Source organism: Telopea speciosissima, chromosome 4 (assembly GCF_018873765.1).
Source record: "Telopea speciosissima isolate NSW1024214 ecotype Mountain lineage chromosome 4, Tspe_v1, whole genome shotgun sequence".
Classification (NCBI taxonomy): Eukaryota; Viridiplantae; Streptophyta; class Magnoliopsida; order Proteales; family Proteaceae; genus Telopea; species Telopea speciosissima.
The window spans coordinates 65,667,349-65,692,765 of NC_057919.1; the positions used below are offsets into that span (position 1 = coordinate 65,667,349).

General features: G+C 40.0%; 1 protein-coding gene across 4 annotated transcripts in view; it reads left to right on the forward strand.

Moving 5' to 3' along the window:
- LOC122658571 (E3 ubiquitin-protein ligase UPL6-like) overlaps positions 1-25,417 on the forward strand; it is a 95,569-nt gene that overhangs the window by 65,518 nt on the left and 4,634 nt on the right. For all 4 annotated transcript variants that reach the window (XM_043853585.1, XM_043853583.1, XM_043853584.1 and 1 more), the window contains 5 exons: positions 511-578; positions 8,024-8,090; positions 23,585-23,755; positions 23,844-23,933; positions 24,614-24,694. In XM_043853585.1, coding sequence (XP_043709520.1) covers positions 511-578; positions 8,024-8,090; positions 23,585-23,755; positions 23,844-23,933; positions 24,614-24,694 — 477 coding nt within the window. The remainder of the gene's footprint in view (positions 1-510; positions 579-8,023; positions 8,091-23,584; positions 23,756-23,843; positions 23,934-24,613; positions 24,695-25,417) is intronic.

Below are 25,417 nucleotides of genomic sequence, written 5' to 3' on the forward strand. Positions count from 1 at the left end.
CTTAAATATAAATCAGTAAAAAGACCTGAATGCCCCCACGGTATTCTGGTGTACATTATTCAACAAGTAGAATTCACTAATTGTTGATCCTTCCCTTAGAATCTTCAACCAGTGGCTTGTCTTTGTCTTCACTGTCCCCTTCAACTTCTTTAGCACTGTCAACACCTTTAGGCAGTAGGCACTAATTCTCAAAGAAAGTAAGTTTTGATCAAGGGCTCCTTCTCTTCGATATTTTTTTTTCTGCCTCTGACAGTGCTAGATTGAGCCCAGCTTGCTCTTTTTTGTTGTTGCTAGGCTTTTGGTAGTCCCTTAAGATTAAACCTTTTAGCTGGATGGTTGCCAGATTTGAAGATGTTTGTCTTGTTATGTTGCTTATATTACTTTTTTTTTTTTTAGTACAAGAAAGTGTTATTCTGGGGAAATCGTTGAGGTTGATTTTCTGCATGCATGTAAATTTTTATTAATGCAATTTTTTGTATTTAATATGATTTTATATTGCTGTTCCTGTAGGCCATGTTTGAAGGGATTCTTGTTGATATTCCATTTGCGACATTCTTCTTGAGCAAACTAAAACAAAAGTAAGGTTTCTTATGGCTCCTTATATGTTCTATAAATTAATGTAGGTTTATTGTTGTAATATGGGTTCAAGGGTAAAATTGTCCTAGGGGTAATTATGTCCTTGTATCTATTCCAGAATGTTTTTCTTTACATATAAATAAAGACGGCTGTAGTCACTCTGACTCAAGCCAGTATTCACGGAATTCAACATTTATAATTTTACTTGTGTATATATACATTGGGTTGTCCATATTTGGATAGCCATGAGATAATTCATCAAACATCTTGTGTGGATACTCTTGCTCAAAATGGAGTTGCTGAACACAAGCATAGTACTAAATCTCGCGAAATCTTGATCGAGATCTCGAATATTTCGAGTATCTCGACCTGACCGAAACGAAACACAAGCTTGAATTAAAAAAATGCAAAAATTCGGTCGAAATTTTGACCATCTCGCGATATCTCGAGACAAAATCAAAATCTCGCGAGATATCGAGATTCCTTTTTCAAAAGTAGCTTTATAAATACCAAAACTTGTTAGTCTCGGTTGAAATTTCGACCGAGACTTAACAAGCTCTGGTTTTTTTGGGTTTTTTTCTCCTCGTTAGTCTCGGTCGTTTCTTCTCTCATACTATGATGTGGCATTCATTTGTTCTACAGTCGGAGAACAATGCAAGTCGGCTCCATTGGACTATGAGTGGGGTCGATCCTGGACGTCGGAGTAATTATTATTAGAATATTTGTAAACATTTGAGTCACTAGATGACTACTTGACTTGTATTGGACTATTGGGGATATTGTCATATTGATATCATCTTCTTAACTTGTTATTTACTTATTGTACTTAATATTATGACTTAAGTTATGACTTATGAGTCATTCACTTTATGTTTCCAACTTCCAAGTCAATTTACTTGTTTAAATTGCTTATTAATCACTAATTTATTATGTCCTCTAGTACTTAAAGTCTTAAGCAATGTTTATGTGTAATTAACTAAGTTATACATTAGGATTCGACCGTACATTGCCAATCAATGGTGCAAATCCAAAACACCACTTTGGGTGACTATTTTTGCAAATTCAAACATTTAAATGTGTTTATATAGCCTAAAATAGGGTTTCCATGAAGTTTCAGGCCTTAACTTGGCCTAAAACCCACCGAAATGACCTACCAAAACATAACAGAAAAATGCAAAATTTCGACCAAAATATTCGAAATTTCGGATATTTCGGATATTTCGGTCAGCCCAAAACACCGAAACGAAACGAGTTTTCAAATTATGAACACAAGAACCGACATCTGTTAGAGATTGCTCGTTCTCTTATGTTTGCTATGGCTGTTCCTCCTCGTTTCTGGGGTGATGCAGTACTTACAACCACTTACCTTTATCAATCAGCTTCCATCAAGATTCTTAGGAGGTCGCTGCCCATTGAAAATTCTGTTGGGCACCTCCATGTTTGTTGTGCCCCCCCGAGGTTTTTGGTTGTGTGGTGTTTGCCCGGAACCACCGTGTTCACAACAAGTTTGATCCTAAAGGGCTTCGATGTCTTTTTCTTGGCTACTCGGCTACTCAGAAGGGGTATAAATGCTATTATCCTCCTACCAGGTACCTCTACAGGGGGAGATTCTAAGTGATAAAGAGGTCCCGCTGACTGCTCCTCTGGATGTTCATATACCTACTATAGGGGATGCTTTTGTTGAACTGGAGGATGGGATTACAAGTCAAGAACAAGAAATGGGACACAATGAGCAACAACAAATAGTGCAGGGGGAGAACGAATTGAAGAACTCTCGAGGAATGGTGTTTCCTTCTCATGGCCCTCGGTACAAAGAGACCACCACCATTGATCCTACACAATTAGCACCTGCTCCAAGTCCTACTCCTAGTACTCTTCTTGGTAAGCTTTATCCTGATCCCAGTCTTGATTTACCCATTGCTATTCGGAAACCAAAGTGGAGTTGTAAACAACACTCGATTTCCAATTTTGTGTCATACAACTCTCTAACTCCTTCATTCCATGCCTTTGTGTCTTCATTATCCTCTGTTACTATCCCTAACAATTGGCAGGAAGCAATAGTTGAACAGAAGTGGAAGGATGTGATGAGTGAAGAAATTCTTGCCCTACAGAAAAATTAGACCTGGGATTTGGTGATTCCTCCCCCAGGAAAGAAACCCGTTGGCTGCAAGTGGGGCTTTGTTGTGAAGCACAAGTCAGACGACTCAGTAGAAAGATATAAAGCAAGGTTAGTTGCCAAAGGGTTCACCCAAACCCAAGGAATCGACTATCAAGAGACCTTTGCTCCTGTGGCAAAGATACGGTGAGAGTCATCATTTCTTGTGCTGTGAATCAAGGTTGGGATCTACAATAACTTGATGTGAAGAATGCCTTCCTGCATGAAGATTTGGAAGAGGATGCTTACATGGAAATACCTCCTGGTTTTGCTTCTCCAGAGACTCAGGGAAAGGTATACAATTTGAAGAAGGCCTTGTACGGTCTAAAGCAGTCACCAAAGGCTTGGTTTGGTCGCTTCCATAAAGCCATGATTACATATGGGTATAAGCAAAGCAATGCTGATCACACCTTGTTTGTTAAAAGGGTGGGACAGCATGTGACAATTTTAATTGTCTATGTTGATGATATAGTAATCACGGGCAGTGATGCACAGGAAATTCAGAAGTTGAAGACTTATCTGGGCACCGAATTTGAAGTCAAAGATTTGGGGAAGTTAAGGTATTTCTTGGCGCCAAGATTCTGGCCAATTGCATCAAGGCTGTCATCCCTTCCCTCATCAGCCCCAATCAATTGGCTTTTATCTCTGGCCGGAGCATTGTAGACAATATTATTCTCTGCTTTCCCATTGTATTATGTTCAACCAAATTTTTCAGAAAGCAGAGGGATTTTGATGGTGCGATGAACCACCCTCCCCCTCCTCTGCCATTAACACCATCTTCCACTCCCCCTCCTTCTTCCTTAGCTCCGTTGGCTCCCCTATCACCTTCGCACTGCCCTGGTCCTAAGCCCTGGTCATCTCTCTTCAAGCGTTCACCTTCTTCCCTCTCCTCTACAGACACATCCCTCACTTTTATCCCCCCTACTATTGAAAATGATCTCCCTGTTGCTCATTGCCCAGACTCCATACTCTCCCTTGAGATCCCGAAATGGAATTCCTGCCTTGTTGGGCATTTCCTTGGATCTAGACCTCCATTCACTCTCGTCAGAACCTCTCTCTGAAAACAATGGAAAGCTGCTAGACCCTTCGATACCTACCTCCTGGACTTGGGGGTCTTTGTGTTTCGATTCATCTTGGATGAGTCCAAGACCTGTGTTCTTAAGGGTGCCCCCTGGATGGTTGGCTCCAAGCCCATTTTTCTCCATCAATGGACTCCCCACCTCCTCCTCCACAAGGTCGACTCAAATCCAGAACTGAACCAATAACTTAAATGGGTTCTGGCGGTTCTCGGTTCTGGTTCTAAATTGACACCCTTACGTGTATGTCCATGCACCCCAACTGTAGTCCCATGCTCCCTCTTGGTAGCCCCAGATTTTTTCAATTACTTGTTTCCACTTGACAAACTCAGATTGGTCTGATATTTGACATGTGAGCAGGGGCCCTTGGTGTCTACCTGTCCAGAGAATTTCAGCCCCATCAGACCTGCCAATGGCAGATCTAGGTGCCTATTTAGGAGATTCTTTCCTTAACATCCGTGTTAGAAAATCCAGGTCTTTGAAGTAAAGTTACATTTGTTGGATGGAAAAAATCATCTAATCAAGCTGGCTTTTGCTAAAAAAACATCTACTAGATGCCTGGCAGCAAAGGAAGTGCAGTGAGTATAAGGTAAAAGAAATTAAAACATATTAAAGAAAGTAAGAAACTATCTGTAAAGCCTTTTGTTTACTCATTACATTTTCAATGTTGCACTAGTGAAATGATTTACATTCTTTTTCTTCCCCAACTTCTTTGACATAGTTTTAAAACTCGTTTCAGTAGGTTATTTTAGTCTGATCAAAATTGGTGAAATTGTGTTGAAGCAGTGCATTTTTTGCCAAATTGTTGCCGGGGAGGGGGGGTTTATAAATGACCAAAATTTCGCTGAAACAGTGCATTTTTGTCTACAATGTAGAAATGATCAAAATGACCAAAATAACTGAAATTTTGACCGCCATGAGCAAAATTTCTGCAAAATACCTAATTTCGACCTGAACAGTGCTAATTCTGGGTTTCACCTCCCGTTTCGTCTCGGACATGTCGAAATTACCAAAATTAGCAAATTTTTGGCGAGTTTTAACTATGATTCTTTACAGATTGTCAGACCATTCTGAGCGCTTAACTGCTGGGCACAAGTAATCAGGTTCTAAGACATAATATTTCATGTTCAGTGAACCATTGGACCGGTCAACTGTTTGTGCAGTGCCAACAGTTGGGTACTTCACATTATTTGAACTTATTGCCCTGATAGTCAAGCAGTGGGACCTTCACTATTGTCATTGTGTGATGGGAGAACCAAAAATATGAGTAAATTTGTATGTAGCATGATGAAAGAGCCCAAAATATTTGAATAAATTAGCATGTGGCATGATTCAATAGTCTAGATCTCTCATTTACTAACTCCACTTTGATTTCAAACGTGTGTTTTTATCAAACTTGGGAGTCGTGTATTTTGTACCTTAGATTTCTGCAGTTTCTTTTTGGACCGACTGCCCACCAATCTGAATGTCAGCCCCCTTAAGAAAAACATTTTCATTTTATTAAGTCCATTCCCCCGAAAGCACGAAAAATTGCATTCACATCATTTTTTTATTATTTTATATGATGCTTTCATTAAATTGCAATCCATCTCTTGATAAAACTTGTTCGCTACTATTTCACTTAAAAGCTCGAACTGTTAGGGAAGGGAAGCGTCAATGTATACATCAACACTCCTACGCACATGCAGGCCAAGATCCCATGGTCCTTGCACGTGGAGCTCACACGGCATTTCCTTTGTGCCGCACTGAGGCAGAAGAAATGTCTGAAAAACTCTTCCGATGCACTTCCCAGGAGTCGAACACTTGATCTCCCTGCTCTGATATCATGTTCATTACCGTTTCACCTAAAAGCTCGAACTGTTAGGAAAGGACAGCATCAATGTAGACATCAACAGAACACTTTAAGTTAAATTGCAGATATACCCCTGCTTTCCAACATAGAATAACTGAACTTTAAACAATCAGCATCAGGTCTATCCAATATGGGCACACCTAATGCAAAAGTTGACCTCGAACCAGGGAAGAACCAGTGAGAGATCGATTGCAGCCAGGAACGCAATAAGGAAGAACAAATTGAATATAACTGAAACTTTATTGCTTTTTTTCTGTTTACATATGAAAGAAGAAACATAAAAGGATAAGAAAAAGAAGAAGCGGGGGATATAGAAAGGGGAGGGGGGGGGATAGGATCAGCCCATCATCCTCTTACCCACGGTCTACCGTTGCCGCGTCTCACAGCTTCAACCATAACTCTTTTTTCTTCAATCTGTGTCCTTCTCTGCTCAGCCTCGTACTCTTATTTATAATACCAATTACAAAGCAACCCAGTCCCAATCTAATTAAGAAACCAAATAAATCTAGAAAAAGAAACTACTAATTCATAAAACCCATAGATAGAAACTTAAACCTACCTTCTAATTCTGAAATTAGAAACTAATCAAATTAGAAGTGAAAAGAATCTCAGAAATCCTACTCTAAGCCAGCTGTCAAGATGGTACTGTTCACGTGAACAGTAACTTCTGAATTTTTTTCCTGCAATTTTGTTCTCCGTGCTTCGATCTACATCAACACCTCATAACTTTTGATGCCCGTCAATCCCATTTGGATTCAATGGGCCAGTGTTTGCTGGACGTCACTTTGGCTCGTGATGGTTACTGATTCTTGGCTGTGCTGTTTGTCAAGTTTGGAAGACCTGGATTTGATCCATATTTAATTGCTTAAATTAGACTGATGGGTTAGCTGAATCTTCCACTTCAAGTTAAGCTCAAACCAGCAAAGCCTTATCCAATTTACTCTCTGTTTCTTGAACTCTATGGTTCTATTGTAGTTTATGTAGAGGACATATATTAAAATAAATCATTAGTCAGATTGCCCCATCTTCTCACGTATCGGTTCTACTCCCAAGTTCTAACTTATATTTATTTATGCAAAAGCTTTACATGGTCCTGTCCATAGAGTATATATGGGTGACCCACCTAGTTATGCCTAAGCGCTTAGGCGGCAAGACGCCCAAGTGTTATTTTTTATTTCCCCTCCTTTTTAACATTATTTAGTATGTTACAATGTGTACCTTATATCATCGCAAATCAACTTTAAGCCACATCACTAAGGTTTCAATACCACTAAGGGGTTTACTTAAATGATTTTTGGCATAAATAAGGGCCAAGGCGTTCAATGCCACTAAGGCGTCACCCACCCAGACACAACAAAATCCGCCTAGACGCCTTGACAACTATGGTCAAAATTCATTCTCAAATTCTCAAGTTTCATTCTGAAATTCAATGACACACCCTTCCGTATGGTGACATGCACCCTCTTGGTAGTCCAAGCATTATTGTGCGTCCTCTCAGTAGTACTGATTTTTTCAATGCTTCATTTGCCACTTGACCTACTCACTATGGGAGAAACTGGACGTGAGCAAGGGACATCCAGGTCTACTTGTGCACAAAATTTCAGCCATATCCAACCTGCCATGTGGCACAATTAGGTGAGTCGTGCATAGGTACCCATGGACAGCCATCCAAAAAATCTGCTCCCATTTATTTATTTATTGTTTTGTTTTGTTTCTTTTCTAAGGTCACATCCTCATGAAATCTGTCTCACCAGATGAATCAGACTTTACTCCAGTAGCAGCTCTCTAGTTTCTCAATTTCAGATATTCTGTTATTATAGATGATTGAGGTGGGATGACAGAATGATCACTCCAATATATCAAATAGGAATCAATCTGAATTACTCATTGATATCTACTCCTTGTTTAGCAAAAATTTCACTTAATATGTTCTGTTTAATATAACTTCTTTTAGGTCTTTGACTATTACAACATAACTGTGCAGCTTTAACCTTCACTTTAGTGTCACCAATCAAAATTGTAACTTTACATGATGGTGTCTCATTCTGTATACCCCAATTAATTCAACTGATGCATTGGGATGCATGCGCAAATTGCTTCTAGTCTTTTGGTCTCTGTAAAGGTCCTACTTTACTTATTTTAAGATACAACTGGACATAAAAAACCTAGTGCTAGAAGATGGTGTGAAAATGACAATTTTATCGTTATTTTATGCAAATTCCCAAGTGGTCCCTCTATGTGAAGCAGGATTTCAAAAATGTTTTTGGCCATATCAGTGCCCAAGTTTCACACCATTGGATAGTATTCGGAATAAGCTTTCCAACGACATTTGATTTGTGAAAATCTGATCATTGATTTGTGCAGGTACAACTATTTGAATGACTTGACTTCGTTAGATCCGGAACTATACCGTCACCTCATTTTCTTAAAGGTATTTTTCTCAGATTTTTTTCTCTATTTCATTTTCTTGTAGATCTTAAAGTCAGTAAATATAAATTTCTTATGAATTATCAGTGTTGATATTGCACTCCGAAGATAATTACCTACAGATTCAAGTAATTAAACATATGTTAGATGATATAATCCGAGTTTGCAACCCTTTGTAATTGGAATAATGATCACTAATCTCTCTCTCTCTGCTATTGGTTTCAGCTTGAACCCAGAACAATTAGAGACCAATAGCATGAAACTAATAACCGAAATAAAATTGTTTTTGTTTTGGTATTAGAGACTGAAAATCTTATTTGTCGGTTTCCATCTCAGCTCAATTCTCCTAAGGTCGTGTCTCAGCCCGAGCGAGTGACACCCTAGTCTGACCACCCGGTCGGTCAGCTATTCACTCTATTTAGGGACAAAGTTCTCTGCACCGGGGACACAGGATGCGCCCAGACACATGGGGATGGGAGAAATGACACCCCTTGAATGCCCAAAATCCTGCCCCATGTGTCTGGGTGCAGCCTGCGCCCAGATGCGCTCCCGGACAGAGAACGTGCACCCATAAAACAAATGAGTTTCTCCTTTTTAGTTTTCATTTTATCCTTTAGGTTTTATTATTTCCACATTGACCCTGAAAGAGGGAGAAGAATCTCATAGGTTTTGCACACTTTATTTCTTTATCCTTATCAACTATCATATTATTCGAAGATTTGTTTTATGTATTGTCTTATAAAATCAAAATAATCCTTTTTTTTTTTTTTGGGTGAATAAAAAATTACCAAAGAGAAAAAGATACAGTGGCTCCCTTGGGGAGCAAAAAGAAAGCAAAGAAAAGCAAGCTCCTCAAACAGGGGAGGGCTGGAGAGAAATGGAGGACAGACCCCTTGGGGTGTCATTACAAAAAGAGGGAGGGACCGAAGATAAGCGAGCTTTGATTTCAAAAGAAATCGAATCCCCAATCTGCTGGTGAGTACGAGATTTGGGGGTCCATTTCCTATTTTATCCATATTTTATCGCCTATACACCAAGAATAACCTTATCCTTTATGTTATACTTGATGTTATAATACCAAAACAACCCTTTATATACTATGCTACAATACCTTCATCTATTACCTAAAACCAAGATTACTCTTGACTGTTAACTCATAATGCCCGGAAAGCCCTTATATATAATGTAAACTTTTGTTGGATGTGTAACAAACATGCCCTTAAACAGTTTTCGGTTAGAAGACTTACTCCAAATATGGCTGAGAGAGTCTACCATTGGCATCAATAGCTCTATCAATTTTTGTTGAGTCATCAGTAATAAATATTTTAAAAAGAAAAAACTGCTTGGTACTCATTTGTGACATTGTGTTTACTTCATCTTGTTCTAGGTTGAGATGATAAGTCTAATTCTGAACTTATGGTTCAGAAAATAAAATGGTTATGGTCAGGTTACCTAATTAGGTGGCATGAGGCTTATATGTTTCTCCTATTGTATTAATTTTTTATTAACATATAAGTCTCATTTTTTTTGGGTGAATAAAAATTCATTACCAAAGAGGAAAAAAGAATTACAGGGCCCCCGAAGGGGAGCAACAAAACAAAAAATAAAAGGCCAGAGCCTCAGCTATGAGGGCCAGTAGAAACAAGAGAGACAAAGGAAAGACCCCAGGAGACACCAATAAGCCTGTTCCTTGGGGTATCAGGACAAAAGGAGGAAGGAGCTGACGATAGTTTCACCTTAATTTCAAAGGAAATGGAATCCCCAATCTACTGATAAGATCTAGAGTTGGAGGTCCATTTCCTGATATTATGCTCCATCCAAATAAGGTTCATAGTTGCAGAAAAAGCAAGCTTTCCAATAGTATCACATATAGAGGGACCCGCAAAGGTCATGTCAATCCAAATCCATTCACGGGAGAAAGGAAGAATTCTTCTAGATACTGGCCAACATTTGAGTAAGATGCCTTTCCAGATCGCTGCCGCTGTAGGGCACTCAAAGAAGAGGTGATCAGTGTCTTCCACATTGTTCCAACAGAGGCAGCAATAGGGGGAGACAGGGATGTGGCGATGCAGAAGGAAGGCCTGAGTTGGAAGACAGTTGTTGAAGATCCTCCAAGCCGTGAAGCAGTGCCTAGGGATGTGATGCTTGAACCAAAGAAGCTTTCTCCAGGGGGTTAGAGGACCATTAAGCCGAATGAGATCCCAAGCTGATTTTGAGGAGAAGAGAGATGTATTGTTTGCCAACCAATTTACACAGTCACATTTGCCTAAAGGCCTTCTGAGGATGGAGGGAAGGTCATTCCAGATGAGGGCAAGATCTGGAGAGGAGGTAGGAGGAGGAGACTAGCCAGACTGATCTAAGATGTCAACAACCAAAGAGAGCCTGTGGAGACCTGAAGTATAAATGATCCAAGGGGTAATCAAGGGGAGGAGGATCCCCTTTGGGTGCTAATGATCCAGCCAAAGATAGGAAGAGAGACCATGCCCAATCTGAGATTTGATGACATGAATGACCAAGTGACGGGAGCCTAAGATTTTGCGCCAGACCCAAGAAGAATCAGACAATGGGGAAGCCATCCAGATGAAATCCTGCCGAAGGGGCCCCGAGTAGATCCAATCAACCCAAATGCTCTAATGCTTTGAAGCAATCTTCCAGATTAACTTGAAGATACCAGCCGAGTTCACATCTTTGATTCTTCTAATGCCCCAAGCCACCCTCTTTCTTCGGCAGACACACAACTGCCCAGTTAAGAGGATGAAGGTATCTAGAAGAATCATTACCCTTCCAAAGAAATGAAGCCAAAAGAGATTCCAAGGACTTAATAGTAGCTTGAGACAACCCATAGATGCCAGACCAGTAGATATAAGAAGATTCCAAGACTGATCTGATAAGAACCAACCTGCCAGCATAAGGGAGAAGCTTGCCTTTCCATAACTGAAGCCTTTTCTGAATGAGATCAAGCATCGGGGTGCAGTGGTAGGCTGAAAGCCTAGCAGGGATCAAAGGAAAACCCAAATACTTAACAGGCAATTGACCTTCTTGGAAGCCAGATTTCTCTAGAAAACAAACCTTGTCCAGCTTCGATACCCCAACAAAAAACAGGAGAGACTTTGAAGGGTTGATGCGGAGGCCCGATAACTCATGAAAGTGCTGCAAACAGAGCATAATAGGTTCCAGAGAGTCAATGGAAGCCTTTGAGAAGAACATCAGGTCATCCGCAAAGGCCAAGTAAGTTAACTTGAGAGCTTTACACTTAGGCAAAGGTGTAATAAGTTGTTGATCTATGCAAATTTGGATTTCCCTGGAGAGAGCTTCCAAGGCCAAAGTGAACAAGTAAGGAGAGAGAGGGCAGCCTTGCCTAATTCCCACAGAGGCTTTAAAGTAACCTGCCGGGTTGCCATTAACTAGCACTGAAAACTTTGGGGAAGAGATGCAAGCTTGAACTCAGTTGACAAAGATAAAAGGGAATCCCATCTTGGTCATCACCTGACTAATGAAGTCCCACCTTAAAGAATCAAAGGCCTTATGGATGTCAATCTTCAGGAGGATTGCGGGGGAATGATTTTTCCTATCAAACCCTCTGACAATGTCATGAAAGTTAAGAATGTTGTCTGAGATGTGTCCTCCTGGGATGAAAGCCGATTGGTTGTCACTGACAAGAAGATCCACAACCCTTTTGAGCCGCCTAGCAAGAATCTTGGCAATGAATTTGTACAGGAGATTGCAGAGAGCAATGGGCCTGAAATCATTTATAGCAGACGCACCATCCTTTTTGGGGATGAGATAAAGAAAAGTGTGATTGATACCTTTGACCTAATAATTTTTGGATCCCACAGGATCCAGATGTGGTCGTTCGGATGGTGAGAGTAATTGGAGAGGAGGGACCAGCCAGGGGCAATGGAGCTTTGGATTTTTGAAGAATTTTGCTCTTTAATGTGAGTTTCCAATAGACAACAAAAGTTGGAACGAGAGGAGCGGAGGCAGGAGCGAACAACAGCGTGCTTCGAGGCAGAATTCAGGCCTTGAGTATTCCAGATGAGGTCGTGAATCATTGGGGAAGGGGGGAGAGGCGGCAGCGAAGACTCATCTAGACAAGCCAGGACAGACTTTGATCTGGTAACACTGTGGTGACGACGACGACGGTAAGAACTACTAAGAGAGGTAACAAACAAGGAGGAAGGACTGAGGGGAACCTGCGAGCTACCCGGGGGTTGAAGACAGAAGAGAAACGGGTGAAGGAGAAGGATTCTCAGTTGGGTTAAGAGAATGGGTCACCACCGGGTCAAGGGAATGGTTTTTGGTTGGTAAGTCACCCGACCCAAAACATGGAACGGGTAAAGGGGAATTAGAAGTAGGGGAGAGAGAAAGCAACCCAGGGGCAAAAGAGTCCAATGACACGGAAGAAGCACAAATACCTGGAGAGGTAGTAGTGCCAAAAGAAGAGGGGCCCACCAAAATAGCGTCAACAGGGACAAGACAAACCAAGGGGTTAAAAGGTTCTCTTGCAGGCGAAAGCTGAGAAGAGTCAAAATCACAACCTTCAGTGGACAAAGAGAGGTTCGACTGAGAAGTCGCCAGTGCCAAAGTGTTGAAAGCAGCGTCGAGTCTTCCAGAGCTCAAAATGGAAACATCCACAGAGGGGTTTTCAGATATACGCGATCTGTTTCTAGGGGAAACCTCAAATTTGAGCTTTTGAGGGCAAGAGATAATCTCAGAGTCTTCTGCAGGCAACAAAAGACTAAAAGGATTCTGCCCATCATTTGAGGGTGGCAGAATCGATTGCAACAGGATCTGAGAGGTAGCCGTGGAGCTTTTCTCTGACCAACGCTGCTTCCGGTGCTAGAGTCTAGTTTTCGTTCTGCCACGAGAAGGAGATCGAGTAGGAGGCTTGCGATGGACAGTTGGAACAGCATCACGGCAAGGAGCAGCTGCAGTAGCATCTAGAAGAATTAGGGCTTCGTCCGGCTTTGCCAGAGGGGAACAAAGGTGGGAGTCGTGGCCGAAAACTTTACACACCAAGCACTGCGGTGGTTTCCAGTCATAGTGCACCTCTTGCTCGAAGAAGTAAGCATCTCCTTCATTCACCTTGATGAAGAAAGGCAGAGCTTCATGCCAGAGACTTCAACACATAACCTCACATATGCCAGCCGATCCTTACGCCTGGTTCTCACATCAGAAAATAAAGGCTTCCCAAGAACAAAGCCAACGGTACTAAGTCCATCGGAGCACCAATAGTGAAGAGGTAACCCTGGGAAGGAAACCCACAGAGGAATGGAGGAAAGGTCCTAACGCCGGAGTTGAAGCTGACGATGCCATTGACGCAAGAAGACTGGTTTCTTCCCCACCAGCCACAGACCGCCTTCAAGGGCACAAATCTTATCTAGTGAAGAGGAGAATTTGAAGTTGAAAAAACCATTGTCGAACAAGAACGTGTCCAGCATTCCCTGAGGACGCCATTGCTTAGAGAGAGACTGCTTGACCAGGTGGAAAGGTGGTCGAGAGCCAAGGAAATTCCCCGCAAGGCAATTTTCCCAAAGTTGAGCTTCAGACTCCAGGTAATCAGCAGTTTTGCAAGTGGCCACCTTTGAAGAACCAACCAGGGTGGGGGGGGGGACAAAATGAAGTGGAAGTCCATCAGATTGAGAAGCAGAGCCAGCACCAAATAGAGAATTCCAAGGGGCCAGAAGAGAAGGAGAAGAAGGGCTGGCAGGGGAAGGGGAAGGTGGAGGTGACGGCATTCCATCCAACGGAGGGACAGTAGAGAGGAATGCGGGCGAAACAGACTAGAAATCAGACCTGCCGGAGGAGCCAGTAGAGGAGAAGAGAGCTCAAGGGACGGGACATCATGATCATTCGACAGTTGAGAATTGAGTAGTAAACAAAGGGAAAATATGGTGAATAAGGTTTTGCTGAAATTAATTATTAGATAAAAATTCTTAAATGCATCACAAACATCACTTTTATGTTTCATAAGAACAATCCAAGTAGCTCGAGAAAAATCATCAACAAAGGACACAACGTAGCAATAGCCAAATAAAGTAGTAGTAGGGGAAGGTCCCCAAACATCAGTATGCACAATATGGAAAGGAGCAGATGTTCTATTACCATGATATGGATAAGAAGAACGATAGTGTTTGGCAAACAGACATGGCTCACAGTGAAAAACATGAGAAGAAGCAATAGAAGAAAATAAGTGAGGTAATTGTTTCCTCGTTACAACAAAAGATGGATGGCTAAGACGACGATGCCATAACATAACAGACTCCACAGAACTACTATCATTACGTCCACACACATAGGATTGAGCTGTGGGCAAAAAAGGCTCAAAAAGGTAAAGGCCTTGCTCCTCACGTCCACTACCAATAATCCTCTTCGTCACCAAATCCTGAAAAAGATAATGAGAAGGAAAAAAAGTGACAACAGTTTAAAGATTAAAGGTGAGGTTAGGGACATGAAGAACAGATGTAAGAGAAATAGATGATGCAATAGGGATAATGCCCTTACCAGAGATGGAGGAAAGGGAGCAATCGGCTACCCTAACCTTATCCTTACCAGAGCAAATGGTATAGGAATCATAATAATGTGATGTACCAGTCATGTGGTCAATGGCACCAGAGTCAATGTCCCAAGACTGGGCTGCAGTAGAAGCTAAGGTGGAGACCTGCAAAGCTAAGGATGAAGAGGAGCTACCCATTGTGGGTGTAGGAGATGTGCTCAGCTGTGACATGACCATGCGAAACACTGCATCAGCTAAAGTAGAGTCATCCTGTGTAGCATCTGCCTTAGTCATAACAGAGTGTGCACCTCGAGCTCCCTCTTTATGGCCACCACGAGCACCACCTCGTGTACCAAGAGGATGGCCATGAAGAGTCCAACACCTATCCTTGGTGTGCCCAGATTTCTCACAATGATCACATTTAAACCTGTCTCTGCCACCTTCACTAGCACCACCTGTCTCTACTGCTTTGTCTTCCCCATGGTTAGGCCCCTGGCCTCTACCACCACCACGGGTGTTCTGGAAAGAGGAAGAATTGAGAGCTGATCTCTCAAGAGATGATGTTGGAGCTGGTGCCATAGCAACCCGCCGAGTCTCCTCACTCTGTAAATAGCTACAAACCTCATCAAGAGATGGAAGAGGGGACCAGCCTAAAATCTGGAGCCTGATTGGCTCATAATCAGGGTTCAGGCCACCAAGTAAGGTAAAGACACGCTCCTTTTCAAGAGTGCGATACACCTTTGCTTCATCCTCTAGATTAGTCAACTGGAGGTCCCTGTAGTGATCATACTCCTCCAAGAGACTAATATAAGCACTGTAGTACTCAGAAATGGTCCTGCCACCTTGCCTCATTGAATTAATCTTTTGGTGAAGCTGATAGACCTTAGCAGAGTCACCTACCCTGTCATAGGTCTGAGAGACACTGTCTCATATTGCCTTGGCAGTTTCCTTTTGCATAAACCTTCTCCCAATCTCGGGCTTCATGGAGAAGATTAGCCATGTCATTGCTGTGGAATTTTCAGTCTCCCATTTATCATAGCCAGGAGAACCTTGCTCTGTGGATTTAATAGCACATTAGCACCTGTAATGTACCCAAGATTCCCTTTGCTCCTAAGGGAAAGCTTCACTGAGTGTGACCAGTCCAAGTAATTAGTACTATCAAGCTTCACAATAGAAATCTGTGGGTGTGAAGTCTCATAAACAAACGGAAAACCTATTGGAGTGGGCTGTGAGTCAGCCAAACCAAGTCCAGATGTTTCTGAATCAACCATAGTGCAAGGAAAAAACACTTGACCATAAACAAGTGTACCAACTACAAGTGGGGAGTACACACTCAACCCAAATGTGGAATCCAACACAAGAATCAAATTTCAGCTAGGAAGACAGACCATATAATCTCAACAAGTCTTCACGCTAACGTTCTCCAAGGAGGAACGCAAGTTGAAACAAGCTTAAAGACTTCACAAAAGGTGTTCCCAGTGATTTCTCACCAAGATAGCAGCATATGGCAGTCCAAATACAAGAAGCACAGAAAACATGTAGTCTCGGTTTTACCTGGGCAGAAACAAAGATTCCATAAAAACTGAAAAAGCTCCAATAGATCCTTCAAGTAGCAAGAAGGGATTTATGGGGCTTGATAAACATCCTTGGGCAATTCTATAGACCCATTCCAAGGCTGAAACCCATGCCGAGGGAAAGAAAAACAAGGACTGCAAGGTGAGGCTGGCGGAAATTACTGCAGTGGCTGAAAGAGCTTCAACAGAGCTCAAACAGCATCTTCAACCACTTGAATAGGTTATACGAAACCTATTCCATGCTCCTTCAACAACTCTTTACATAGAGATGTTCTCCTTGAACCCCTTTATGTCCTAGGGTTTCAAAGAGAAGAAAAGAATAAGAGAAAGGGGCTAAATACGACTCTCAAACCCTAATGCTCTGATACCAAGTTAGATTTTAGATTAGATAAGCAAGTAAGGGAAGAAGAAAAAGTTGGAGGAGGAAGAAGAAGAGGGAAAGAGAAGAAGGAGACAAGCGGAAGGGAAGGAGGATATTTCGGTTGTAATCTGTGTTGTGTTGGAGAGGGAAAGAAAAAAAATACATAATAAGGCAACTAGAAATAAGTCCAGTTCCTATACTATCCTTATTACATAACTTCTAACACATCCTATTTTTCATATTTTACGTTCTTTATTTCCGGACTTGGTTAAGATTTGTGGTTTAGAACAGCTTCATTGTGATGTGTGTGAATTTGCAAAACACACTAGAGATTCTTACCCTATTAGTGATGTGAAATGTGATATTCCTTTTTCTACTATTCACTCTAATATTGGGGTTCCTTCTCAGACTGTTGATCGTCATGGTTATAGATGGTTTATCACCTTTATTGATAACTGCACTAGACTCACATGGGTTTATCTTTTGCATAATAAAAATGATGCTTTTTCTTGCTTTAAATCTTTTCATGCCATAATTCATACCCATTTTAATGCTACTATTCGTGTGCTTAGAAGTGATAATGGAACTGAATATGTGGATGGTTCTTTTGAACACTGTAATGCTCCCAAAACCACCCTAGCGGTTTAGGGACATTGACGGTCCACAAGATCGTTTATGTCAAGGAGATATGAACCGGAGTAGAACCAAAACACAAACAGAAGTCTAAAATGTATAGATTAAGACTTCAACTAAAGTAAGGTAGTCAAACTAAGCTATTACAACTTCCAAATTAAACTTAAAATTCTTAAATAAAGGTTATAATCTCCAAAATTAAATTAAACTCAAACAAATTATGAGTTCTTCTAAAATTTAAAGAGAGTGTAAAGTTTATAATAGTAGTTGTCCTCTTCTAATCCAAACGCTTTGTCCCCTTGGACCTCCTCCTCTAGTACATCCTCGCATCCAAGTTCGCATTTATAAAGTTCATCTGAAAAGTGGTGAGGGTAAGCTTCGGGAAAAGCTTAGCAAGTAAATCCACAACAACTATACAGGTGTGAAAACACGCACAAGTAATACAAAATGTAAAGACATACAATAATATGTATATATAGATCCGGAAAAAAAAACAAAACAAAATGATCATAACCATATTTGCTTATCACCACTATCGTAATGAAAAGTATATATGACAACAATCAACAAAAGTTATACCGAAAAAACGTAAAATAACAAACACATCACTCCCTAATAGACTAGTGTGAACTAGTTACTATACACTGGTCAAGGCCCTCATGATAACGGCGTATGAACTCCAGCTATGATCAACCACAACACCACTGTCCCCTCTCAACATCAAGAAAATAATGGAGAAACTAGTGACCAAATTTGCCCCAGACCGAGTCAAAGCCCCCGAAGGTTTTACCAGCAATGCCCTCTTGGAGAGTTTTTTATCATCTCCCTCTTTCTAATAGTCCATATAACTCTTATAAGGGTAAGCCCGTAGCTCAAAAACCCGCCGACTTATCCTTACCCCAACACTTTAACCCGTGTCAGTAAGGTAACAGAAAAGAACATTCATGCTTGTACATAAAGCTATACAACAAGTCCAGAACTTGGGGTTTGCAACTCCCTATATTCCAAACACTAAAACGTTTAATCAAGAGTTGTAAAAGAAAAAAAAAAAACTGAGAAATAAATAGAGTTTCATCAACATATCATGGCATAGAATGCAATACATAAATCTAGAAGATTTGGCAAAATCTTCGCACAAAGTTGTCATCAAGCATCTTCAATTCCAATAGAATATAAACTAGTAAATCAAATAAAAATCATATTTAAATGCATCATCCAAAAATATCATGCATTAGGTTATAATCATGAAGAATCATTTATAGACCTTCCTCATACTATCAACAATCAAGCATTAGATTTATTAGTCTATAAACATGACATCATTAAAAATTTCTGCACACACATATGTGAATTAAATCATAAGGAAATTCATCATTCTTTTCAAGAAATCATGTGTGAACAATTTAATAGAGTAAAAAGCATGAATGAAATATGTTTTTGGCATGGTACATCTTAATCTAAAATTAGTTTCCAGATTTAAAACAATGTTTCAAAACAATTCATAGTTGTCATGGCGACGCCATGGCGTCCTGGCGCTGGAGAGGGTTGCATGGCGACCTACGCCATGGCGACCCTCTTTGATTTCTTCTTCCTGTCTCTCTTTCCCTCTTCGATTTCTTCATCCTGCCTTCGATTTCTTCTTTCCCTCTTCAATTTCTTTCGATTTCTTCTTTCCCTCTTCGATTTCTTCTTCGATTTCTTCTTCTTGTCTTCTTTCCCTCTTCGATTTCTTCTTCCGGTCTTCTTTCCCTCTTCGATTTCTTTCGATTTCTTCTTTCCCTCTTCGATATCTTCTTCGATTTCTGAATTTTCTTCTTAAAACTTGAGAAACAATAGAGAAAAAATAAAACATGGCTTGAGTATACATCTATTAACACATTAAAAATAGAGAAAATAAAAAATAAAACATGGTCGACATGCTCGCCATGGCGGGCGATATGTTGATATATCGACGTGATACCCCTCCACCGACTTGGATCGCCGTGACGCCGTGACAACTATGAAACAATTTTTATATGTAAGAAAAATATCAAGTATAATAGTTGAAGATCTACTCACCTTGTGTGAAGCAACTAGGGTTTCGATAGATGACCTCAAATCAATGCTTCAATGATGTTGATCTATCTCTTCCTAATTCAGAGTCACTTTAATGGAGTCCTATGAATAAAGTAATGATGAAATCAACTTCAAGGTATTGCTTAAATTCGGATTTGGGAAACACAGATTCTTGACAGAATGACCTACCTTCAGTAAATTAGCGATATCTCTCTGTTCAGATCTCCGATTGGGCTGATTCAAGTTGGGTTGCGAAGATAAGAGATGAGGCTACGTTTTATCGTGAAATAAGATGTTTTCAATTCGGCTCCGAAAAGGGTCAAAATTGGCCTTCAAGAGACTGGTTCTGCACAGTCCGAATCTCCTTCTTCTCCTTCCTTCTCTTCTTCTTCTTCTCTTCCTCTCTATAGTCCACGAATTTTCCTCTCTCTCTCTCTCTCTCTCTCTCTCTCATATTTATGATAAAGGGAATGGGGTTTGGGATTTGGTTATTGGAATTTAATCCTAGCAAAAAGGAGGTGGAAAGAATCCGATTTTGTCTCTAACTAGATCTATTTACTTGCCCTCCAATGAAAATATTTTAAAAGGAATCTTGACTTAAGATTTTTAGATTAGGTAGTTTAATTTTAGCTAAATTCTTTTTTTTGTTGGGATTTTATTTTATGAAGACTTTCTTTCTCCAAGATTGAGTTTCCAACCAATTGGAGATTGCCATTTCACCTTTCCTTATAAATCCATAATACTTCCCTAGCTAAAATCTAAGACCTCCCAAGTTAGAATTGTGGAAGCCCCTTTTTAAGCCCTAAAAAATTATAAAAATAAAATATTTAACTCCTCCTTTAAAGAATAAAACCTTAGACCTCTAGCAACTTGAATTAAATGTCCAAGCACTAGGCTAGGTTACTAGTTATAAATTGTTTTCCAAATCAAATTATATATATTTTAAATAAAATCTTAATTCTACACTTAGGCAAGGAATAATTCAAATTAAGGGTGTTACACAAGGGCACACTACTTACCATGCATGCATGTGTACACCTCCAGCTAGTCCAAGTTCCTACACTTCAGTTTGTCCTAATCCTGTATTAGGTAAAAAGACCAAATTACCCCTAGTCCAAAATCAGGGTATTACAAACACTATCTTCTTTTCCATGGCATTCTTTCTCAAACCTCATGTGATCGAACTCCTGAGCAAAATGGGATCCCTGAGTGGAAAAACTGCCACCTTCTAGATGTAACTCGTGCCTTGATGTTTACTACTGGGGTTCCTAAAACCTATTGGGGTGATGCAGTTCTTACCGATGCCTATCTCATTAACAGAGTTCCCTCTAGTGTTCTCAATTTCAAAACACCTATTTCTTTTTTACCAGATCCTACAGTTGCTTCTTCTCTCCCTCCCAAAATATTTGGGTGTGTTTGCTTTTCCAATAACTCTTCTCCTTCTCGTTCCAAACTGGATCCCCGTGCTATTCAATGCATTTTTCTGGGCTATTCCGTTTCTCAGAAGGGATATAAATGTTATCATCCCCGTTCCCATCAACTATATGTCACTGTGGATGTTACTTTTCATGAGTTGGAACCCTATTTCACACCACCTCTTTATGGGGAGAGTTTTGAGGAAGAAGAGCTGTCTTTACCTACTCTTATTGTTGGTAGCTTACCCATTTCCATTCTTGCTCAAGGGGAGGCAACAGGACAGGGGGAGACTCCAAAGACTAATGTTCCTGAGTTAAAAATTTATACTCGGACTAAGTCTAGGCGGAAGGATACCATAGATGGCCCCTAAACGTTACCCATTATGGTGCCTTCATCGGATCTGCCATCATCTTCAGGTAACATCTCTCCTAGTATTTATATTTAAAATACTTCTAATGACCATACTTGTGATGATTGCCCTATTGCCTAAGGAAAGGGGTGTGTTCGTGTACTCAACATCCCATTAACCATTTTATTTTATATAAGTCTTTATCTCCTTCCTATCAAGCCTTTGTTTCCACTTTGTCTTTTGTGTCAATTCCATAGGATGGGAAGGAAGCTATCAACGACCCAAAGTGGAAGGCTGTCATGATAAAAGAGATGCAGGCCTTGGATAAAAATGAGACATGGGAACTCACTCCTCGCCCTGTAGGAAAAAAATTGGTGAGATGCAAATGGGTATTCACAATCAAGCAGCACACCGATGGCACTATTGGAAGGTACAAGGCTCGCCTGGTTGCAAAGGGCCTCACCCAAACTTATGGGATTTACTACCAGGAAACCTTTGCACCCGTTGTAAAGATGAACACAGTGAGAGCCCTCTTGTCTTGTGCTGCCAATTTGGGATGGAATCTTCAGCAATTAGATGTCAAGAATGCCTTCCTGAATGGAGATCTGGAAGAAGAAGTCTACATGGATCTTCCCCCTGGTTTCTCCTTCCCTTATGCTACTGATCATGTCTGCAAATTGAAGAAATCCCTATATGATCTCAACCAATCCCCTAGAGCTTGGTTTGGTCCTTTTTTAAAGGCAATGAATAAATTTGGATATCACCAAAGCCATGGTGATCATACTTTGTTTGTGAAAAAAGAAGGAATCCAGATCACTGCCCTTGTTGTGTATGTAGATGATATAGTAATCACCGGGAACAGTGATGATGAAATATCCCATTTAAAATCTCTCCTTGCAAGGGAGTATGAAACTAAAGATTTGGGACCTCTTTCGTATTTTCTTGGAATTGAAGTGGCAAAGTCTGATAAGGGTATTTTCATCTCTCAGCGAAAATACGTTTTAGACCTTCTCCAAGAGACTGGTATGTTGGGGTGTAAACCTGCTGACTCTCCCATTGAGGTTAACCACCAATTTGCAGTGGCATGGGGGATCCTGTTAACAGGGAACAATATCAACGACTAGTTGGCCGACCTATCTACCTTTCCCACACTCGATCGGATATTGCTTATGCAGTAGGCATTGTCAGTCGGTTTCTTCATGTTCCTAGGACATCCCACCTTGAAGCTGTTAATAGGATATTGAGATATCTGAAATCTGCTCCTGGGAAAGGTATTCTTTTCTCCAACAATGGGACTCTTCGCCTAGAGATGTTTACTGATGTTGATTGGGCAGGGTCCATTGATGATGGGAGATCTACTTCTGGTTACTGTTCTTTTCTTGGTGGCAATCTAGTTACTTGGCATAGCAAGAAACAATTGGTTCTCCCCCGCTCCAGTGCAGAAGCTGAATTTCGTGCCATGGCACAAGGAATTTGTGAACTTATGTGGCTTAAGGGAATTTTGAGTGATTTGGGGTTTAGCTCTAAAGACCCCATGCGCCTCTATTGTGATAACAAGGTTGCCATCAGTATTGATCATATCCTATTGAGCACAATCGCACCAAATGTGGAGATCGACAAGCATTTCATCAAAGAGAAACTTGAGGATGGCGTTATTTGCATTCCCTTTGTTAGTTCGGAAAATCAGTTGGTTGATGTTTTAACAAGGGCCTTAATTGTAAGATGTTCCATCCCCTGGTCTCCAAGTTGGATATGTTCGATATATTTGCACCAACTTGAGGGGGAGTGTTGAGAACCGTTGGATGGGAATATTCCCTATTTGTTATGAGCGTTTTATTATGTTTCTCCTTTTTCCTTTTTGCCCTTGGGGTTGTAACTTTTATTATAAATAAAGAAGTCCTCTGTCATACACATTATTCCAAAACTCTGATTCTCAACTGTAACATTCTTATATTCACTTACAACAACAACAAAAACAATGTCATAGCCTTATCCCTTCTAATGGGGCCGGCTACATGGATCCTTGCTCTCCAATCAGCTCTATTCGAACTCATACATGATAGTTCGTTATATTCACTTATGATTGTTAAATTGAATTTGAATGAGTTGAAAATATCAGTTGATGTTACCATTTATTTCCATGTGAAATTTTCGAGTGTTAGGATGAGAAATTTTCAGACAGCAATTCTTTCCAATGTTACTGATTCTAAAAGAAAAACTATGTCGTTCTTATGTTGCCTAGATTAAGTTGATTGTTTACAGAATGCATCAACTTCACATTACACTTCTTAAAAAAACTTATGTTTTGTACTTGAATAAACATTCACACTGCTTGTAGTGATTTTGGAATTCCATGTCTACCAATACATTCAGATTGCCTCTTGTGGAAAAACTAGGTCTATTGTTTTCGTTTCCCTCAAATGTTGGAAAGTCTTCATTGGAAGTTTGTTTGAAATATCTATCTGTCATGCTGATTGGGGCTTCTAGTGTTTTTCATCATTATCATATACTTTGTCTAATTTATTGCTGAATTCTCTATTTGCGATCTTTTCTTTGTCAGTTAATGTTTATCCTTATTAGTTGTTTAAAATCATGTTTTTTTACTGTAATATAGCATTATGAAGGTGACATTTCAGAACTCGAACTGTACTTTGTCATTGTAAACAATGAGTATGGAGAGCAAACAGAAGAGGAGCTGCTTCCAGGAGGAAAGGATATACGTGTTACAAATGAGAATGTTATTCAATTTATTCATCTTATTGCCAACCATAGGTTGAATTTTCAGGTAAAATTATTATCATCTGTGACTCATTTAAATTTATTTTGGAATATATCTTCCCTCCAGTGTTAAATTGGAATGTCTTTGTTTGTAGATTCGTCAGCAAAGTTCACATTTCCTGAGGGGATTTCAGCAGCTTATACAGAAAAATTGGATAGAAATGTTCAGTGAGCATGAAATACAGGTAACGTCTTTCATTACTAGAACCCAGTAATTTAATGACCTGTATATGTAGTCATCTTTGTCTGCACTACCTTTTATGCTGATCTTCCTGGAGTAATTGATTTAGCTATGACATTTTGGCATTTACTGCATAGAATTATCGTTACATTTTCATAATCACTTCAATCCTGACTCAACTCAGTGTACATGATGTGTTTATTCTGGACTAGTAGATAAGTTCTTCTTAGCAGCCAAGTTAGACGAAAGTAGTTAGTATTGATAATTGGGCACCCTAAGGACATTGCTCTCATGAATGACTTATCCTTATGAGCTTGATTTAAATTGAGTAATTTTGAAGATTATAAGCATAAGGTAAACACTAGCCCTTATTATATGCCGTGAGATTTGTATACATCATAGTGTATCAAACACCTGTGGAGTCCTGAGTCCAAAATTTCTAAAACTAGCAGATTCTTATAAAATTGCCACTAATTATTCCATTCTACACATTGCATCCATTATCCTTGGGTTCTCATTTTTTCTCCCCTGAACTTGCTGTAGTCTTCTTCCCTCCAGTTATAACTTATAAGTAACTGATACTTGGGTAATTGGTTGTAAATGCTTCTTTTTTTTTCCACGAATTTTTTGGGGTTCCTCTAAATCTCAGTATACTGCTTGCTTGACATTTTAGTGTTTTGCCAGCTTCTGATATCAGGTTCACTTGAGGGCTTGGATGTTGAAGACCTACGTCACCATACTAATTATGCAGGTGGCTATCATAATGTAAGTTGTTTATTTACAATATGTCATTCTCAAGAGCATAAATGTCAAGGCGCCTAGGCAGCGCCTTATTGATGTCACCTTGATTTTTTCCCTCCTTCAACGCCTAGGATTGCCTAGACACCGTGACAGCTATGCTCAAGAGTGTCTGGGTACAGAATTGCATATTATCTTTTAGAAAAACTGGGAGACCATAGTTCTCTAATTATTAGCATTCCAAAAATGGGAAAAAATGGGAATCTTAGATTGTTTCGATGAAAATTTCTATCCAATTTTTGCTAAAACATTATCTTTTGGTTTTTCTAGAAAAACATAACTTAAACTTTTTTTTTTTTTGTCAGAAATGATTTTCTTGTTTGTTTTATTCATATGTATTTAAATGTATGAAGAATGGAATTTTTTCATGTGAGTAAATTAAAGGGGGGGGGGGATTATTTTTGTTAGTGTGTGTCTGTGTATATATATATATATATTTATACATATCGGGAAATGGCAACCTTCCTAAATGGTTCACCATTTTTGAATCACAAGAATCTCAAATCTGATGACTAAACATTGGCTAGTTAATTGTCTCTCATGTATTTTAAGCTATCAAATTAGGATCAAATCAGTGGATGGCTGATGTGGCAATTCTACCCATTGGATAGAATTAGGACCATGTGGATTGGCCATCTGTAGACTTTGAAGACCAAAATCAATCATATGGCCCACTATATGTTGGATCTT